Here is a 21,955-nt window from a genome sequence, read left to right as displayed (position 1 = left end):
AATTATGATTTCCAAACAACTGCAACTTCCTTTTTTTGTTTCTATGATGCAAAGGCCACCATTTTCTGGGGCTTAGGATGTAACCTAATGTGAGGTTAAAAAAAAATGTCAGAATACAAAGTGATCTGAGCCACATTGGACTGCTGGAAGATCATACAAACTTTGCCAAAACAAATAATCTTGAATGATAGAAATTATATGTGGGTGATAAAATAATGAGAAAGAAACAGAAGTATACACTCAGTACCCTCTAAATCTTGTCAAATATAATAATAATGATGACAAAATAATCTAGCATTAAAATGCAAGTCTTACAAAAAATCTCCACATATATCATTTATGTTGTTTTTGCCAAAAAAAAAAACAGCAATTATTTTGGATTTTACTGTAATGTGTAACAATTATTTTCTTATGGAAGTAGAACTTGAACCTCATAGAAATTAAGGAAGCCCGAGGACAAAGACTAAATGAAAAGCAGTTATCTGCAGATTGATAATCACTGATTGGGTCATAGGCCATTCTTCCCATGCCTCTGGAGTCTGACTTATTCTGGTGTTCATGGCACTATCAAAACAAATCTCTGGCCATAGTGCATATCTGAGGCTGTATGTGTTCTGTACTCCACGATACTACTAAGCAAAAGCAGCAGCAAAATTTTCAACACAGAAGGGGAATAGCATTTGTGATGTGTCAAGGTCACTTCTTGAGTCCACCCATGAATGGTCGGCTTAAACTTTCTTTTTAAAAACGTTTTCAGTTGGTGATTTAAACTTTCAATATGATCCAACATTTTTTCACACAAGCTTCTGCCTCTGACCAATATGCTCATGCATGTACATGAAAACTCTAAAAAGGATAAGAGAAAAGAATAGGAAAAACACAGGCTACACTAGATTTATGACACCACATTCCCAGTTATGTGCTAGATGTAGGGTACTATGAGCGAAAGAGAGGACATGTCCTTAACAAGGTTCTGATTAAGAGGACACAAATTCTACTAAACAATTAGGAACTCTATCACAGCCTTGCAGATTCTACCTAAAATCTCTCAAATGATTCACTCCTCACTCTACTGTCCTTTTCTAGGACAGGCCCCACACTTGGACAATATCTACTCATCCTTTGGATATCAGCACTGAGGAAGCCATGTGCCAAGTGCTATCCATCATCTATGATTGATGTGCTTCCTGTGAGAACCCTCAGTATTTGGTGAGTACCCTTTTCCTTGTGCTTTTACACTGTAGTGAGTACATGTTTATCTTTCCCACTGTAAATGAGATTCTCAATTTTTCTTTTTCTTTTTTAATTTCCTTGATTCTAGTTTAGTGCTGAGCACATCATGTTATAGTTCAGAGAGAAGAGATAAAAGTGATAACTCAATTTATCAAAGAGGTCAAGTAAAAGTTGAGACTGAATCAAAAAAGCAAAAATCCTTCCACTCTTTATTTATTTCAGCATACTGATATTTCCATAAATCTGCAAGTAGAAGAGAAGCTGTTTGATAAAAGCCATTTAATATATATAATATACAGAAATAATTTTAAGTCTGTTTATATAATGGATTCTTTTGGTACTTACCAAAAAATTAAGATATAAATAAGTAACTAGAAATGAAACCATCCATCACTGTGTAGTGATACACAGGAACTGCACTTCATTTCAGGAAAAAAATTCCAAATAATTCCTACTGAGTTAGAAGAATAAAGTACATTTGTCATGGCATACATTATCATATTCCATTAAATCACAACTATTTAAAAATTTTTAAATAAAAATGTTCAGGCTTAATTCTGTCTTTACATTCAGAAATAATTATATCACTGGCTACATACAATTCTCTCATGATGCAAAAAAGTCTCAGTTGTTTTCTAAGGTCTAATTAAGTCAAATGAACTAATAATAGCAATTTAATTATCACACTGTAAATAAGAGATGTGTAGAAATTGAATAGTTGAATGTTATTTCCTGCCTATAGTATTGCTACCACTCAATTGACTTTCTTTATCTATCAGAAGAATTAATAAGCACTTATGGCCAAAATGAGAATTTCATTATTGTAGCAGCTTTGTTATTCTTTTATAAAATCCTTACAATCATGTGCTTATGTATAGAAAGGAGTAGGAAACAGAAACAGGAGGTTAAGACAGGTATGTAAATTGAATACTGATAGCTACAATTATATTTATTGAAAATATTGATCTGGTCTGCTCAATGTACCAAAACAATCAGTTACAGCAGACATTAGCGCAAGTTTAACCTGATAATTTATTTGTGGGGAACAAAAAGCTAGTTCTGAGTAGAAAAAACTTCAGATCTTTCCTTATAAACACAAGAATTTTAAAGATAGTAAGCCAGAAAATGCAACAGTAATGCTTACAATCCTTCTCAATTAGACAGAAAAGTCAATTGAAGACAACTGTTAAAATACCTTTCAGCCTGAATATATATATATATATATATATATATATATATATATATTTCAGCCTATATATCTTCTTGTTCCAAGAAGGCTTTTGATTAAAAAAACTTTTATAAGAGGTATCACATCTAGAAGTGATGAAAATAAATTAGTTCCCCTTCCCCCTCCCCCCCCAGATATTGTTTAACTTCTAAAGCATAAAAAGCTATATAATGTCCTATACAAATTAATCAGTGTTCTTAAAGTAAAGCAGTTTTAGACTGATGACATTACACTGTATATGCATTAATTAGGCATCTTTAGTCTAATCAGTCTCTAAGGTTATCATTTAATTCTTGGCAATATAAAATAACTGGAATGCATTTTGGTACTTAAGTCATGAATTGTGGAGAACAAGAAGCGGCATGTTATAGTGAACAGGGTTTGTATTTGACAAACAATTGCAATGTTGAACAAATCTCTTCTATAAATTTTGTGATTTGTTTTGCTGTTGGCCACTTGCAGTAGATCCTTGCTTTGATTGTTCAGTGTCTGCCTCTAACATTTCATCTTCATCATCGTGTAGATCTTTTGCAATTAGTTGTCTAGCTAATTTAATATTCAGTCCTTCATTGTAGTGAAGTTTCCTCCTTAATTCAAATTGTCGCTTTTTTTCTCGTTCTTCAAGTGAGAAGTCATTTTTCTCCTCGACTCTGCTTTTTTTTTCTTGAATCCAATACTTTGGTTCTGAGCCTTCAACAGCAGTTAATTTCTTAGCTAGAACATCTGGAGTCATGGCTTCAGTGGTTTCTGTATCACTATATGCATCTTCATCATCACTCATCATACTATGGTAAGGAGTGCTTGGTTCATCTATTTTCATTAAACCATAGTCTTTGCCTGCTGGGTGATATGTTGCCAGGATGTTCATTTCATCCCACTTCTGGGATTTTTTACTCAACTCCTCTTCAACACTCCGGTGGGGCTGCTCCACCGAGGACACCACCGAGGACACCACCGAGGAAGTCGCAGACGTCTTGTTCTTCAGGATCCCCTTGATGGGTGGGTGCGAGGCGGTGGAGGCCACTATTGCCGGTCTTTCTGGGTGTCGGCTCAGGGTCGCTGCTGGTGTGGGGTCTGGGAAGAGAAGGTCAAACGCTAGCAGAACTCACTAGATACCCACGGAGCTCCTTCAGAACTGAGTGACACAACAACCCCAAGGCCACAGCCCCCTACCACCGGTCCTTCACCCCAGAAATTAGATTTTTGGGGGGGGCGGGGTGGTACTAGGGATTGAACTCAGGGACACTCAACCACTAAACCACATCCCCAGCCCTATTTTGTATTTTATTTAGAGATAGGGTCTCACTGAGTTGCTTAGCACCTCACTTTTGCTGAGGCTGGCTTTGAACTCACCATCCTCCTGCCTAGTGGGAATAACTGCTTGAGAAAACTCGCATAGGTGAATAATAATGTAACTGGAATGAAGGTGTTGAAGTTAAAACAAAAAGCTTACTAGGACAAGGAAAAATAAAAGTCAAAGCAAAGAGAAATACATCCTATAAAGAGTCCCAGAAAAACCTGAGAAATGGTTTTATGAAATTTCTGGATATGGGTTTGATTTAAAGGCAACAGTATATGTTGTCACTTACATTCCATTCAAATGCTGCCAAAGCACTTATTGAAGCTGCTACTGTACCAACCAGGCCACTGTTGTTATTACTGGCAAAAAGGGGATGCACCCATCTGGAATGCAAGCAAAGAGACTAAGGTTAGAGTTAAAAGATCCAAATCAGACTTTTTGAAAACAGAATAATGTTAAGTAGGGTGGTCCATTTTGCTACTTCTTAAGAGCAATAATCAGTAAACTATATTTGGTGGGCTAAATTCAGCCTGTCACCACTTTTTCATGACCCATAAGCCAAGAACATTTTTCCCACATTTTTGGATGATTAAAAATGGTTTAAAATTCTAAAGAATGACACTATTTTTCGAAATGTTAAATTAAATGAAATTTAAATTTCAGTGTCCATAAATAGTTTTCTTGGAACATAGCCATGCTCATGGGTTTAACATAAGGGAGTCTGGGTGCTTTGTGATACAACAGCAATGTCATGTGGCTGCAATAAACTCTAAGGCTTTTAATAGGAAAACCTACAGAACTTTGCCCTGAGGAACATTGGCATATCCACTTATATGCTCTGAGTTGAACCTGTCTTTGGACCCAAACTGCCAGACCTCCTATCAACCCTTGCCCCTTGAATCAGCCACACAGACCCCAAAGCTGGGTAGGAAGAAGTTCTTTTCTATTTTTCCAGCCATAGAATCCTGTTCTCAGTCATCTCCCTTTTCCATCACATTGCCTGCTATGCTTAAGACTCAAAGATGAAGAGAGATCCCTTGAATGGACAAGCACCAGTTCTGACAGAAAAGAACTGGAGTATAAGACCCTGGAGTACTTCTTCTGTCTCTGCCTTTTTAACCCTCTGTAAAAACACTTTTTTCTAATCAGCTATTTCAGTACAGGGTAGGGACTGAACTGGTTTGTTGCTTTGGAATTTGGTTGAGACTTCCATATTTCACAAAAGAAGGCAACTTCAGACTGGATGCCCCAAATAAAAATCCATTTTTAACTTATAGTTGGTCTGGCTCCAATCACCCTAGCTGTCATTTGCCAGTCTCCATTTCCTTTCATGCTATTTAGGTGGTCACAAGTTTTGTAAAGAAAGCATTTACTGAGTACCTATTATATACCCGTTATATACAGTCTCCATACCCATAGAGGAAGATGCAGTCTCTACTGCAATATAATTGTGGTCAAAGATGCCACACTACAAAACCCATATGATCAGTCCCTGGGCAAGGACCACTTTTAGCACTATCATAGGAAATAGAATACACTTTCAGTAACTGCACAGAACATATGAAATAGACAGATGTAGTACCCAGATATTCAGGGTAGGGTTGGAATAATTTGGGAGTAAGCTAGCCATTGGAGGAGAACAGAGAGGGGAGATGAATTTAGATAAGAGAAACAGTATTAACTCAGGTTTGGGAGCAAAGAAGGAATATGCTCTGAGTTGAACCTGTCTTTGGACCCAAACTGTCAGACCTCCTATCAACCCTTGCCACAGCTCAAGTAGAACTAAAGGGAGATTCAAGCAGTACAGACACCCAGTGTGGACTGGAAGCAGCCAGGTTCCAGAGGGATGCTTATTTAAAAGCATCTTCACCAAACATCATTCCACAAAGCACTGTGCAGTAGTAAGAAGCCAAGGCAGAAGATTCTTGATGAAGATTATGGGAAAAGCACACAAGATATAACTGAACTTGTAGGTTCTCAAATGCCAGAAGAAAACCTCTCATAATTGGTGACACTATGTTTTTTTTTCTGGAATTACAGGTCACGATTATAAGTAGATTTATGAAGAGCCACCAGCAAATGGGCAACCAATGTACATCAAATAAGACCAACATGGCCAACTTTTTCTTTATTCACATATAAACACACACACACACACACACACACAAGGAAAATTGTCTCAGGAAACTCTGGCCTACTTAGCAGCCACGAAGACATTTCTCAACAAATTGGTCTTCAGCATTGCCTGAGCAGAAAAGAAGCCATGTGATGGTAAAAGAACTACAAATGCACCCAATATACCCAAGCTGCTCTGTTCAGGGTGCTAACATTAGTAAGTTTTCCAGCACTCCTAAAGAGAGAAATGTTTTCCTATAGACTATGTTATGACAACAGTTTTTTAAATTTTTTTTAATTCTGAAAGGTCAAGATGGTGGAGTAGAGAAGGTTACTTTCCAAATTACTCCATGGCTTGGGACCAGGAAAGAGTACAAACAGCTTCTCTTTGAGATCAGTTGAAAGAAAGAAAAGAAAGGAAGGAAGGAAGAAAAAAAGAAAGAAAGAAGTCCTACTGGAATTTAATACTGGACTTGTAGTATGGACTAGGGACACAGAAGGTTTTTTGTTTGTTTGTTTGTTTTTTGAGAGAGAGAGAGAGAATTTTAATATTTATTTTTCAGTTTTCGGCGGACACAACATCTTTGTTTGTGTGTGGTGCTGAGGATCGAACCTGGGCTGCACGCATACCAGACAAGCACGCTACCGCTTGAGCCACATCCCCAGCCCGGGACACAGAAGTTTCGATAGAATAAAGCAAAATAAAATAATACAACACCAGCACCACTGGCTGCCAATGCAGATCCATTGCAGGCAGGTCAGAGAGAGAGACTAAGAGAGCCCACATTCCAAGTGGCACTGAGGTGTGTCTTAAAACACGGGATGATAATCCAGTACATTGTTGAGCTGATCCAGTGGATGACTGCACTTTGCTTTCATGTGAGAGGGATGCTGCACATCTCCCAGTGACCTGCAGAGAGTGGGATCAGCCATCATCTTTTTTCATCGTGCTTTGGTGGCTGGCTAGTGTGGGTCAAAACCCAAGTGCCTAGACCTGTGTAATTCCAGATGGGTCCAAAAACCTGACCTGACAAAGTCAAAGGACCCAGAGTTTGACTAGAAAAACAGGTGAAATTCTGGCATGAACAGTGTTGTACTCAGAGGAATTTGAGACACTCAGACCTGAGAGATCCTGGGTGTCTGTTACACTTTGAGTCTTGCAGTTCACAGGACCAGCTGGGATGACTAGGGACTTGATCTAGTGAGAGAGGAAATGTGCGCTTGGGACTCAACCGAATGGCCAAGATAGGGAGCCATGGGAGGTAGAGGAGGGCAAAGGACTGGCTCCTCCACTGCTCAAGTAGAACCCAAGGGGGAGTCAAGCAGTACAGACACCTGTGTAGACTGGAAGCAGCCAGGTTCCAGAGGGGTGCTGATTTAAAAGCTTCACCAAATATCATTCCACAAAGCACTGGGGATCTAGCTAGACCCAAACAGCACCACCTCTGGGAACTCCTTTCACAGAACTCTACACTTGCACGTCACTATGAGTGGAGTAGATGATACCCTCCAACACAACACACCTCATACTGCTGAGAAGGGAAGCTGAGAATAGGCAACAGGAAAAAACTGACAGCCTGCAACTACTAATACTTTTGTGCACAATGCATACCTCCAGAAAAAAATGGAAAGACAGGCAATTAGGAACTGACAATCAACATATAATATTATAGACAACTTTTTACCATCACTGCAGAAACAATACATTAATCTTCCATCAAGAACATTTTTAACTTTTGTGTGCTGAGTGGTCATGGACATTTAAATATATACATATTTGTCTCACTCTTATTTCTAGCATTTCTTGAAGATAGTTATTTTCTTGACTCTGTATTTTGGGGACTAGTGTTTTTTATAGGTATACCTTGGTTTTGCTTTATATTTTTTGTCTTATATTCTTTTTCTCTTATTTCCCTTGATTCTCTTCCTCTCTTGTCTTTTGCTAACAGCCAAATTTTATTGTTCTCTTTTTCACTGATCTTTTAATTCTTTACTATCTCTCTCTCTCATGCTCTCTATCAATTATTACATCCTAAATCTCCTCTGCATTCTCCCTCTTCACCTTTTTTAAATGGTAAACTCTTTTATGAACACAACATTTATACTGTCAGCAATTGCCTACATACCCTTTCTCTTTATACTGCCAATTAACATTGGAGATGCCAAAATAGGAACTAAGTATTTAGTTCAATGTTGAATATTGATTGCATTGAATATTATTTGTCTACCACTAAAGCATGAGGTACTAGAAAACTTCAAAAACAATGTAAATTCATATAATAGAAGCTCTGCCACCTCAAGATTCTTACTGATAAATGGGTAGACATACAAACAACATAAAAAAGCAAAGGGAACAAATTATCCTAAAGAAGTCAAAATACCTCATAATAGAATCCAATGACATTAAAGTGGAGTAAATGACATAGAAGGAATTGAGAAAGTTCATAGTTAAACTGATCTATGAATTAAAAGGCAATGTAAGGAATGAAATTAGAAAGAAAATCCAAGAAGTGAAAGACCATCTAAATAAGTAGATAGAAATCCTGAAGAATCAATAAGAAATTCTTAAAAGAAGGAATCAAATAAACAAAATTTAAAACTCAATGGAAAGCATCACCAGGCAAACAGAGTTCCAGGCAAAGAAGATAAAATATATAATCTTGAAAATAAAATTGACCACAGAGAAAAGATGTCAAGAGAACACAAACAGAACTTACAAGAAAGATGGGATAACATGAAAAGACCAAATTTAAGATTTATAGGGATAGATGAAGGCTCTGAGATACAAACCAAAGGAACGTACAATCTTTTCAATGAAATAATATCTGAAAATTTCCCCAAACTTAATAATGAAGTGGAAATCAAATACAGTACTCCAAATATACAACAAAATTACAACAGACCTACACCAAGGTATATTTTAATGGAAATGCCAGAACAGAATAATGATAAATTTTAAAGGCTGCTAGAGAAAACTGACAGGACATATTTAGAAGGAAACCAATTCTAATAGCAGCTGAATTCTCAACCCAAACCTTCAAAGCTAGGAGGTTTTAGATAATATATACCAAGCCCTGACAGAAAAAGAATGCCAAGCAAAAATACTATATCCAACAAAACTAAGCTTCAGATTTGATAATGAAATAAAAACCTTCAATAATAAACATGTTAAAAGAATTCATAACTAGAAACCCAGCACTACAAAACATATTCAATAAGATATTTCATGAAGAAGAAATGAACAATGAAAGTGAAAACCAGTAAAGGGAGGAACTACACTCGAACAATAAGCAATCAAAGGAGAAACTAATTCAAATTATAAACCAAAAATAAATCAAAATAACAGGAAATAGGGGCTAAGGTTGTTGCTCAACAGTAGAGTGCTCATCTAGCATGTGTGAGGTCCTGGGTTCAATCCTCAGCACTAAATAAATTTTTTTTAAATTTAATGACAGGAAATAAAAATCAATTCTCATAATAACACTGAATGTAAATGGCCTAAACTCATCAATCAAAGACACAGAGGGGCTGGGATTGTGGCTCAGCGGTGGAGCGCTCACCTAGCACATGCAAGATGCTGGGTTTGATCCTCAGCAACATATAACAATAAATAAAATAAAGGGATCGTGTCCAACTACAACTAAAAAAATATTTTAAAAAAGACACAGACTATATTAAAAAACAAGACCCAACAACATACTGTCTCCAAAAAGACTCACCTCATAAGCAAAGACATCCACAGTCTGAAGGTAAAAGCATGGGGAAAATCTTATAATTCATATGGATCTCATAAATGAGCAGGGGTTTCTATACTTATATCAGATAAAGTGGACTTCATACCCAAGTTTATTAGAAAGGACCAAGAAATCAATTTCATACTGCTTAAAGGAATGATACATCAACAAGATATAACAATCAGAAACATTTCTGTCCCTAATGATGGAGTACCTACATACATCAAACAAACCCTTCTCAATTTCAAAATCAAATAGACCACAACACAATAATACTGGATGCCTTTACCATCATCACTGGATAGCTCCTCCAAACAAAAACTAAACAAAGAAGCTAAAACTAATAAATATAATTAATAACTTAGAGTTAGCAAACATATATAGAATATTTCATCCTTCAATGACTAAATACACTTTCCTATCAGGAGCACACAGATCATTTTCTAAAATAGACCACAATTAGGCCACAAAGCAATGCTTAGTAAATACAAAATATAGAGATAATACCTTGCATTATATCAGATAATAACAGAATGAAATTAGAAATCAATGGCATAGATAAAAATAGAAGCTTATCTAGTATCTAAAGACTAAATAATATGCTAATGAATGATGAGTGGATAGCTGAAGAAATCAGGATGAAATTTTAAAAAAATGCTTATAGGTAAATGACAAGAGCAACACAATATATCAAAATATTCTAAGCCACTATGAAGATGGTTCTAAGAGGAAAGTTCATAGCATTGAGCTCATTCATTTAAAGAATAGAAATTAACAAAATAAATAATGCACCTCAAAAAATATATATATATATATATATATATAATAAAACTACACCTTGAAGTCCTAAAAAAAGAACAAATCAATACTAAAGGCAGTATAAGACTGTAAATAATTAAAAAAATCAGAGCAAAAATCAATGAAATTGAAATCCACACCACCACCACCCCAAAAAAACTCAAAAAATTAATGAAACAAAAGGATGGTTCTTTTTTATTTTTAATTGAATGGCTAAATACTTTTTTATTGTATTTTATTTTTTAATTTTTTTATTTGTTTTAATTAATTATACATGACAGTAGAATGCATTTATGCACTTTGATATATCATACATAGATGAGATATAATTTCATTTTTCTGAGTGTATATATTACAGAATCATATTGGTCATGTAGTCACATGTATACACACAGTAATAATGTTGGCTTCATTCTACTATCTTTTCTAACCCCACAGCACCTCCCCTACCCTCCCATGGCTTCCCTCTACCTAATCTAAGGTAACACTATTCTTCCCTAGGGCCCCCAGACTTATTGTGAATTAGCATCTGCTTATTAAGAAAAAACATTCAGCCTTTGGTTTTGTCTTTGAAAAAAATCAATAAAATTGATAAAACCCTAGCCTGCTAAACAAGAAAAAAGGGGAAAACATCAAATTTCTAAAATTTGAAATCTTGAAGACATGGACATATTTCTAGAGAAATGTGACTTTCCCAGATTGAACCAGGAGGACATACAAAATTTAAATAGATCAATTTGAAGCAATGAATTTGAAGATTCCATCAAAATCCTGCCAACAAAAAGTCCAGGACCAGATGGATTCTCAGCCAAGTTCTACCTTCAAATAAAAACTAACCCCAGTAGTCCTCTTACTATTACAACAGAAAAGGAGGGAACACTCCCAAACTCATTCAGTGAAGCTAGTATCACCCTGATACCAAAAGCAGACAAAAACACAACAAGGAAAGAAAACTTCAGACCAATATACCTAATGAACATAGATGCAAAAATTCTTAATAAAATACTGGCAAATCACATACAAAACCATACTAAAAAGATAGTGCACAGTGATCCAGTGGGGTTCATCCCAGGGATGCAAGATTGGTTGAACATATGGAAATCCAAATAAATATAATTAAGCACATTAATAGACTTTAAGAGAAGAATCACATGGTTATCTAAATATATACAGAAAAAACATTTGACAAAATACAGCATCCATTCATGTTCAAAACACTAGAAAAAATTAGGGATAGTAGGAATATACCTCAACATTGTAAAAGGGATATATGCTAAAATCAAGACCAACATCATTCTAAGTGAAGAAAATTGAAAGCATTCACTCTAAAAACAGGAATAAGACAGTGATGCCCTCTTTCACCAATTCTACTCAACATAGTCCTTGAAGCCCTAGCCAGAGCAATGAGGCAAAAATAAAAAATGAAAGGGATACATATAGGAAAAGCAGAACTCAAACTATTTGCTGACAACATGATCCTATAATCAAATGCCAAAAAAACTCCACCAGAAAACGTTTAGAGCTCATAAACAAATTCAGCAAAGTAGCAGGATATAAAATTAACAGCAATAAATTAATTGTGTTCCTATACACCAATGATGAATCAGGCAAAAGAGAAATTAAGAAACCTATCCCATTCACAATACCCTCAAAAATATAAAATAAAGTATATGGGAATGAATCTAACAAAAGAAGTGAAGAACTTTTCTACTAAAATGAAACCTACAGAACACTAAAAAAAGAATTGAAGAAGACCTTAGAAGATAGAAAGATCTCACAATGTTCTTGGATAGGCAGAATTATTATTGTCAAAATGTCCATACTACCAAATGCACTATACAGATTTAATGCAATTCCTATTAAAATCCCAATGACATCTTTCGTAGAAATAGAAAAAGCAGACATGAAATTCATTTGGAAAATAAGAGGCCCAGAATAGCCAAAGCAATCCTTACCAAAAGAAGTGAAACAGGAGGCATCACAATACCAGACATTAAAATATACTACATAACAACAGTGACAAAAACAGCATGCTTGGGCTGGGATTGTGGCTCAGTGGCAGAGTGCTTGTCTAGCATGTGTGAGGCATTGGATTTGATTCTCAGCACCACATGTAAACAAATAAAGATCCATTGACAACTAATAAAATATTTTTAAAACTTAAAAAATAGCATGTTATTGGTACCAAAACAGACATGAAGACTAATAGAACAGAACAGAAGACACAGAGACAAACCAACATATATTTAGTTATCTCATACTAGACAAAGACATCATAAACATACATTGGAGAAAACATAGCCTCTTCAACAACGGTGCTGGGAAAACTGGAAATCCATATGTAGCAGAATGAAATTGAACTCCTATCTCTTGCCTGCACAAAATTCAACTCAAAGTAGATCCAAGGTATTAGAACAGAGAACCTGTGCCTTTACTAGAAGAAAAATTAGCCCCAAGACTCTATCATGTCAGCATAGGAACTAACTTCCTCAACAAGACTCCTAAAGTGCAAGTAGTAAAATCGAGAATCAATAAATGGGATGGTATCAAACTAAAAAGCTTCTTCACAGCAAAGGAAACAATCCAGAAAGTGATGAGAGAACCTTCAGAACAGAAGAAAATCTTTGTCACCTGCGCTTCAGAGCATTAATCTCCAGGATATACAAAGATCTCAAAAAACTTAACAAAAAAACAATAACTCAATCAATAAATGGGCAAAGGACCTGAACAAACACTTCACAGAAGAAGAAATATGAATGGTCAACAAATATATGAAAAAATGTTTAATATCTCTAGCAATTAGAGAAATACAAATTAAAACTACACTGAGAGTCTAACTCAAGTAAGAATGGCAATTATCAAGAACAAAAGTAACAATAAATGTTGGCAAGGATTCGGGGAGAAAGGTACTCTTATACATTGTTGGTGGGACTGCAAATTGGTACAACCACTCTGGAAAGCAGTATGGACATTCCTTAGAATACTTGGAATAGAATCATCCTTTGACCTAGCTATCCTACTCTTCAGTTTATACCAAAAGGACTTAAAAATAGTATTCTACAGTGACACACCCACATCTAAGCTATGGAACTAAGTGCCCTTCAACCAACCTAGGCTAACAAAATTTGATATATATACACAATAAAGTATTACTCAGCCATCAAGAAGAATGACTTTATGACATTTGCCAGTAAATGGATGGATCTGGAGAATATTATGCTAATTGAAATAAACTAATCCCCAAAAAACAAAGGTCAAATGTTCTCTGATATGTAGATGCTAGCACACAACAATGGAAAGAGTGGAAGAATCAAGTTTAGTAGATTAGACAAAGGGGAATGAATGGAAGGAGGTAAGAATAGGAAAGACAATGGAATGATTATGACATAATTTCCTATGTACATGTATAGATATATCACAGTGAATCTATGTCATAAACAATCATGAGCCTGTGATCCTAATGACAGTACTATATACTCCATGTTTGTATAAATGAGTCAAATTATACTCTACTGTCATATGTAACCAAAAAGATCAAAAATTAAGAAAATAAATGCAGAACTATTAAATATGTAGATATATATGAGGTAATTTTTCTTCTGAAATTCAGCAAAGTATTTTACTGTTCAAAGTAAAAATTCAAGTATTATATATTGAAATTTATAAAGTTTAAATAAAATATGACAATAACTTTATAAGTAATTTGAAGAAGTATATACAACTATAATTTTGTGAGATTATTATACCATATCTATAACATTATTTAAAGTTAGAAAGTTAGATAGTAAATAACACATACTGTAAGCCCTGAAGAAATCACTGAAATATTGGAACAAATATGAATAACTATCAAGATAAAACAAATATGAATGCTCAACTAGTCCAAAATGAAACAAGAATGGAAAAATATTATTTATTTGTAAGTATCTTTTAAAAGGTAAGTGATTTAAATGCTATTTTATTAAAGAATTGTATGCATAAAACAAGACAAATAAATTTAGATTATAACAATTCACGTTTATAAATGTCCAAAAAAATTTAATATGTTCAACACTGGGAATTGAACCTAGGGCCTTGCACACATCAGGAAAGGCCCTAGGTTTATATAAGCACTGGGTTAATGATCAGCCTCAGGCAGGTGGGGCAAGATGTCAAAGCCAACTCCTGGGCATGGGGATCTTTAAACCTCTCCTTTGAATCCAGGCTCTGAGACCCTGGACCTGCAGTGGTCAGTGTTTGTCTGGGTAGAGTCTGAGAATCTGGGAGAGGGACCACAAATAGGGTGAGAACTAAAAATGAACAGCAAGGTGTTCATTGAGTGGAAAAATAAGATATTTTAAGAGGTTTTACTAGTTTTACTAAGAAAGAGCAGCAGGGGTGCCGCAGTCTGGCTGGGCACAATCAGGAGCCACTTGTCAAAAGAAACTAACTTTATTTTTAGAACCACACACACCAAACAAAACAGCCTCTCAGGAAAAACCCTCAGAGCCCCAACTGCCACCACCGGCTTCCCACAAGCCTCTCTCTCCAACACAAGCTTCTCCACCTCCCACAATCCTCCTGGTCTTGAGGCCGATTGGCTGGGTCGTGTGGGCAGAGCCAAAAAAGTCCCCCAATGAGCAGCTCTGTGGTCTGAAAGGGCAGGGAAACAGCCCAATGAGCATCACCGAAGAGGAGCCAATCAGCTAGATGTTGCTGGGGCTGCTGTGAGCCAATCATCAGCTGGCAGTCTGAAACTTTGCTGGGGCCCCTTAGGCTGTGGCTCTCAACACAGGGGAACCAAGGATGGGAGAAAGATGAAGGTGAAAAGGCCAGAACAGGATTAGGGGGGACAGAGGTGATGGTTCATTGCAGAATATTTAAGATTCTTGACCAAAAAAAATTATTCTTAAAGATCAGCAAAGTAGAGGTAGGGAATCAAGAAGATAAAGGGGGTGGGAAAAAGAAAAGGGGAATAAAATAAATCAAAATTATTCTATACCTATTGATGTATCACAATAAATTCCACTTTTGTGAAAAATTATAATGCACCAATGGGGGAAAAATACATGTAAATAAATAGAAGACCAGAGAATAAAGGAGATGAATAGGGGAAGGGAGAAGGGGAGGAAGAATGGGAAGTGTATTGGAGCAAATTATGTGCATATACAAATATGTCACAGTGAGCATAACATAATAAAAGAAAAAGAAAAGACAAAAATTACCTCTTATAATTGAAATTAATTATGCATTTAAAGAATTACAAATTTCCATATTTTTCTGGAGCAAGTAATATGAGTGGACTTCATATGACACATCAGGACGCTGGCAGCTCAAGCAGAAAATGTAAACTGGTAGGCAGTGCTATGGAGTGGGCTGGGTCAAAGGTTTTAATAATGAGTGAAACAATATAAAAAAATCAATGGAGCCAACCCTCACCACACGCAGCCCTGGGGAGTGGGTTACAATTTCAGGTAGCCCAGTGCATATTTGGCAAACAAAGCAACTGATGAGTGGGTGCTCCTGCAGTACAGTTGTAGGTCCTCAGCTTGTGGACTGCACTGAGCCAGATCCCTGATGGGCCTGGAGTTTGGGTTGTGAGGAAAACTGGAAAATGGAGCTAAGAAAGCATGAAGACAGAAATGCAAAAGGACCATGTTTGTGCTGTCAAGGTGGTGGGTATCCTGGCTTTAACACCAAAAGTGAGTCTCCACAGTGTGTCCACACTGTGAAGTATTTAGCAGAACTCCTGAAACACATGTGCTCAGGCATGCTACCTTCTGCTTTCCAATGATAATCATGATCAGTCATAGAAACATCCTCAAAGATTGAGTAATTATGAAAAGATGAAGATAATATACATTTGGCTGCACAGATGAGCATTTGGACCAGTTTTTTATTTACCTAAGACATTAGCATGATGAAGGAGCCAGGATAGTTGTGGAAGGTCATGGAGAATAACCAGAACACTTGTTCCAAAGGGGACTATGTTTTTGTCTCAAAATAGAAGACAGTGTGATTTTGATTCAAATAGAGGAGGAAAATGGTGATCTAGTCCCTGGCCACTGTTTAGAAGGAATGGACTTCCAGCATGAACAATAGGACATGAAGCACAGAGAGATTGATGCCAAGGAGGCAGAAGTCAGGGCAGGAGTGAGCTGTACCTGTCAACCTCCTGAAAAGTACTTCCCTGCTGAAAGGGAGGACGACCATGGGTCTCCGTTCTTCCACTTAAACAGCACACTGTATTGTGTAGCTACAGAAGCAGTGACCCAGAGCCTTGTTTCCAGCTGACACAAAAACTCCAGGAAGTAATTTCCAGCTTGGAAGCATTTCTCTAACTCTTCTCAAGATAGCACTAAAACAACATGTAAGTAACGTATGAATAGTTCTCCGGAGGGGGGAAAATGAAAAATAATTGAGTACAAATTGCCTCATGAGACACTTCAGGTAAGGGCACTGCACTAAGCTCATTCAAAGGAACAGAAGTGTCTCTGGGAGGTCCTCCTTTCCCACCTCTGGCTCCTGCTTTCATACAACCTGCAAAAGCGTGAGACCTCAGTTCCACACTCTCACCCATCAGACTCGTCCAGAAAATGGCGCCTACGATCCCGTTGCCTGAGCCGGTGTCAGTAGTCTCTTCTGAAATCTCCTCTGATGTGCCAGTCACTGAGAAGAAGTACAGCAAAGAGGAGGACCTGGTGTGTGGGGGTACCAGCACATCACTGCATTCCATTATGACGGAACTATAGAGGGCGTGGTGGAAAGAAACTGTCCCCTTCCCGAGAGCAAGTTTGGTTCCAGGAGCAGATCTGGAGTCTGGAAGCACTTCCGGTCACTCCTGGACTGCTCAAATCCAACACGTTGACTTCATGAATGAGTTGAGCAGAGGGAAGAACCGGAAGAACCTGGACACCAGCTGCCTCTTTTGGCACAATTGGAAAACGCAACGCTCCAACGTGCTGCAAGAGAATGGGAGCGGCACCAGCGTCCTGTCTGTCTGCAGGTGCGGTCCCCCATCTCATACCCTGAGTCCAAACCCGCTGCCTCCGGAGGAGAACCAAATTCGGTGTCATCTCTTTCTAGCAACATTGGTCAAAGTGTGCCCTTCTGCCTCCTCATCCCTGGGCAGGCTGGCCAGGGATCTGCAGTTGTGTTCTGGGAATTTATGACTGTGCTGTTGGGTTCCAAGGATGTTGGTGAGGCCCTGGTGGTATCCTCTCCTGAGAAGAAGCATACTGGGGAACTGAGTTCTAGAATGTTTGAATCCGGTGCTGTCTTCCAACAGAATAAGAAGGTCATGAAAAGACTGAAGTAGGAAGTCTGGCACCATTTTTTCACTGGGTCCCTGTGAATAGTTTTGAGTCAGTATGTCTACACTGCAGCTGGGTCATCATGCCCGGGGAAGAAAGGGAGCTTAGGCACCGGCCATTTGTGCTACAGATGCCACCATGAAAATGTTAGAATTAAAAAGGGCTTTCTGGGTACAAGTTTGGCAAACTCCATGGAAAATTCCTCCTCCAAATTAACTGGCTTTTTCTAATGATTTTTGTTTGTTTCTTCTTTTTATTCTTGTTATTTGTTTTGGTACCAGGGATTGAACTCAGAGGCACTGAACCATTGAGCCACATCCCCAGCCCCCTGCCCTTTTTTTTTTTTTTTTTTTTGAGACAGGGTCTCCCTTAATTGCTTGGGCCTTGCTAAGTTGATAAGTCTGGTTTCAAACTCGCAATACTCCTGCACTGGGATTAAAGGCATGCAAAAAAATAATAAACTGGCTTGCCAGAGAGGCCAGAAAAAAATAATGTATTATATTTCCCATTAATAGCAAGAAGAGCTCAAAGCTGTAGTCATTTCTCTATTTGCTCTGCAGAGTCCCTAAAGTGGTATGCTTACACTGTGGCTGGACCAGCAGCAGCAGCAAGAATCCCACCAACCAGGGCACCAGCTGCCTCCTAACATCTGAAGAGGTTCCATGCCACCTGCTCAAGACCCATGTCTCAGAGACCACCTTGACCCACTCTTCAGGCATCCAAGGGCCACTGATCATGGAGTTATCTGGCACTACTCCTTTGACAACCTCAGTGAGAAGTTTTATGACCCTCACTCAGCCCCCCCCACAACACACAAAAATCACGTCTCATTGCTGAAATGATTGCATTTGGCCTTCAGCCATATTCTTTTGTAGACGATGTTGGCTTTAAAAGGTTGCTCAAATGCTTGAAACCTCAATACTCTTTGCCTTCTCTTTCTTACTTGTACAGGACAGCTATCCTGGGTATGAATGTCAATGTAAAAGAATATGTCACAGCTGAAATAAGCTGACAGTGATGTGGTCCTTCCAGAATATGGATGAGTAACCAGACCCATGAGTACCTGACCCTTATGACTCAATGTAGGTCCTACCACATTGTGAGGACCACTGTTGTTTGGCATTTTTGGTTGTGTCACATCAATTGTGACCACAGTGGCAAGAGCATGCAGAAGCCTAAATGACCTTCAGATTGGCACCATAGTCACTGATGACCTGAGCATAGGGAAGAAACTGAATTAGGGGAACATTGAGCATGCAATGCTTCAGCTACATAGTGAAACTGATCACAAACTAGGCCATTAAGAGCCAAAGAATGGTGCAGAACCTACTGAGCATTGCAGTAGTTCTCCAGCTGTGAGAATGGGTTTTCCAGTGACTCTAAGTAAAAAACTAGGAGATGTAGAAGGACCTATCTCATAACCACCTTATCCAGGACATGCCTTCCAAGTGGAACACATTGTTCCATGTGCTTGAGTGATTCATTGTGCAAAAAAGAACAATTAACATAATGACCACTGAGTCTAACTTCAGAGAACTGATCAGCTGTAACCAGTGGAAGGTCATGCAGTCTGTTTGTGACACATTGAGACCTTTGGATGAGCACCCACATGTCCACTTTGAGCCAGGTTATCCCCATGATCCACATTTTCAGCAGGAAGTTTGAGATGCTGTTTGGGGAGATTATGGGCATGACACCATGCTGAAGTTGCTGAAGGAAGCCCTAGTGAAGTATCTGTCTACCATCCTCCACCATCCCATGTTCTTCTTTGGCATTCTGTTGGATTCTCACTACAAATCCTCCCTATTTACAGAGGAGAAGGTAGAAAGTACAGGCAAGACTAGAAATAATGAATTCTACCTCAGAGGACACAGCCATCTCCAATAACTGTGACTCAGGGTCCAGTTGAGATACTGTGATAGAGGGTAGAACCTATGGTTGCTCATGACCAAGATGAAGAGAAGAGACCAGATGAGGAAAATAACCTGAAGACATGGTACTTGTGTATTTGAAGGAGGAGGTGCTGGAGCACAGGTGTGAGCCACTCACCTACTCTCACCATTAGAGAGATCATGCAGACTGTTAGGGTCTGTAAACAAGTCAAGATGGCACCTGGCATTTTGCCAGAGGGAGTGGTTTGTGAAGTAACGCCAGCGAGCCATTAAGTGTGGAGATTCCTTATTGGTTGACTGCTGTATCTAGTTTATGTTAATTAAGATAAGCTGTGTGCGATGTATATATACCCCTCCTGTCCTACAATAAACGGCTCCCACTCCTGCTGTATCAATGTACACAAGTTGTTCGTCACCCCCCAGTTAGTTTGCTGCAGCCAGACTGCGGCAGCAGACATAAACTAAGTAAAAATTTTTCTGAACTAAAAAAAAAAATAATCAAATGGACCTAATAGACATCTGGAGAATATTTCATCTATCATCAATACATAGAACATTTTCTAAAGTAGACCATAATTTACAAAAGAAACCAAATTTTAGTAAATTCAACCACTAGGGATAATTTCTTATATCCTATCAGAATACCATGCCATTTTTGTTACTATGTCTCCACAGTATAGTTTTAGGTCTGGTATTGTGATGCCTCCTGCTTCACTCTTCTTGCTATGGATTGCTTTGGATACTCTGGGTCTCTTGTTTTTCCAAATTAATGTAATGATTGTTTTTTCTGTTTCTATAAGGAATGACATTGGTATTTTAATTAGAATCCTGTTGAATCTGTATAGCTTTTTGGGTAGTATGGCCATTTGACAATATTAATTTTGCCTATCCAAGAGCATGGGAGATTTTTCCATCTTCCAAGGTTGTCTTCAATTTCTTTCTTTAGTATTCAGTAGTTTTCCTTCTACAGGTCTTTCACCTCTTTTGTTAAATTGATTTATTGATTGGAGTGTATTTTTTTAGGTTATTGTGAATGAGGTGGTTTTCCTAATTTCTCCTTCAGAGGATTCATCAGTGATGCATAAAAATGCATTTGATTTATGGGTATTGGTTTTATATCCTGCTACTTTGTTAAATTTACTTATTAAATCTAGAAGCTTTCTGGTGGAATTTTTTTGGATCTTCTAAGTATAAAATCATGTCATTGGCAAATAGTGATAATTTTGAGTTTTCCTTTTCTTATTTGTATCCCTTTAATTTCTTTCATCTGTCTAATTACTCTGGCTAGAGTTTCAAGGACAAGGTTGAATAGAAGTAGTTAAAGAGGTCATCAATGTCTTGTTCCAGTTTTTAGAGAGAATGCTTCCAATTTTTCTCCATTAAGAATGATATTGGCCTTGGATTTAGCATAGACAGCTTTTACAATGTTGAGGTATGTTTCTACTATCCCTAGAATTTTTTAGTGTTTTGCACATGAAATGGTGCTGAATTTTGTCAAATGCTTTCTATGCATCTATTTATATAATCATATGATTCTTTTCTGTAAGTCTATTGATGTGGTGAAATAACCTTTATTTATTTCCATATGTTGAACCAACCTTGCATCCCTGGGATGACCCCCACTTGATCAGGTGCTCTATCTTTTTACTATGTTTTTGTATGTGATTTGCAGAATTTTATTGAGAATTTTTGCATCCATGTTCTTCAGGGGTATTGGTCTGAAGTTTTCTTTCCTTGATGAATCTTTGTCTGGCTTTGATATTAGGGTGATACTAGCTTCATAAAATGAGTTTGGAAGAATTCCCTTCTTTTCTATTTCATGAAATAATTTGAGGAGTATTAATATTAATTTTTCACTGAAGGTCTTGTAGAACTTGGCTGAGAACTTTTCTGGTCCTGGGCTTTTCTTGATTGGTAGGCTTTTGATGGTGTCTTCTATTGCCTTGCTTGAAATTGATCTGTTTAAATTTTGTATGTCCTCCTGATTTAGTTTGGGCAGATCATATGCCTCTAGAAATTTGTTGGTGTCTTTGAGATTTTTTGTTTTATTGGAGTATAAATTTTCAAAATAATTTCTAATTGTCTTCTTCATTTCAATAGTGCCTGTCATAATGTTTCCTTTTTCATCACGAATTTTAGTAATTTGAGTTTTCTATCCCCTTCTTTTCATTAGGGTTGCTAAGGGTTTGTTTATTTATCTTTTCAAAGAACCAGTTTTTTGTTTTGACAATTTTTTCAGTTGTTTCCTTTTTTTTCAATTTCATTTATTTCAGCCCTGATTTTAATTATTTTCTGTCTTCTACTGCTTTTGGTGTTGATTTGTTCTTTTTTTAGGACTTTGAGATGTAATGTCAGGTCGTTTA

At 37.4% G+C, this 21,955-nt stretch overlaps 1 protein-coding gene and 1 pseudogene across 1 annotated transcript; one reads left to right on the top strand and one right to left on the bottom strand.

The window, feature by feature from the left end:
- Positions 1–2,882: 2,882 nt before the first annotated feature.
- Positions 2,883–5,178, bottom strand: LOC107158391 (protein phosphatase inhibitor 2-like). Its single transcript, XM_048798310.1, has 2 exons — positions 5,175–5,178; positions 2,883–3,535 (listed from the first exon to the last, which is right to left on the bottom strand). The coding sequence occupies exons 1-2, from the start codon at positions 5,176–5,178 to the stop codon at positions 2,883–2,885; spliced, it is 657 nt and encodes a 218-aa protein (XP_048654267.1).
- A 10,823-nt stretch (positions 5,179–16,001) lies between these two features.
- On the top strand, positions 16,002–19,765 carry LOC125615120 (annotated as a pseudogene).
- Positions 19,766–21,955: the final 2,190 nt, after the last annotated feature.

The sequence above is a fragment of the Marmota marmota genome, unplaced genomic scaffold (assembly GCF_001458135.2).
Source record: "Marmota marmota marmota unplaced genomic scaffold, marMar, whole genome shotgun sequence".
Classification (NCBI taxonomy): Eukaryota; Metazoa; Chordata; class Mammalia; order Rodentia; family Sciuridae; genus Marmota; species Marmota marmota.
This window is presented reverse-complemented; position numbering and strand designations above follow the sequence as displayed.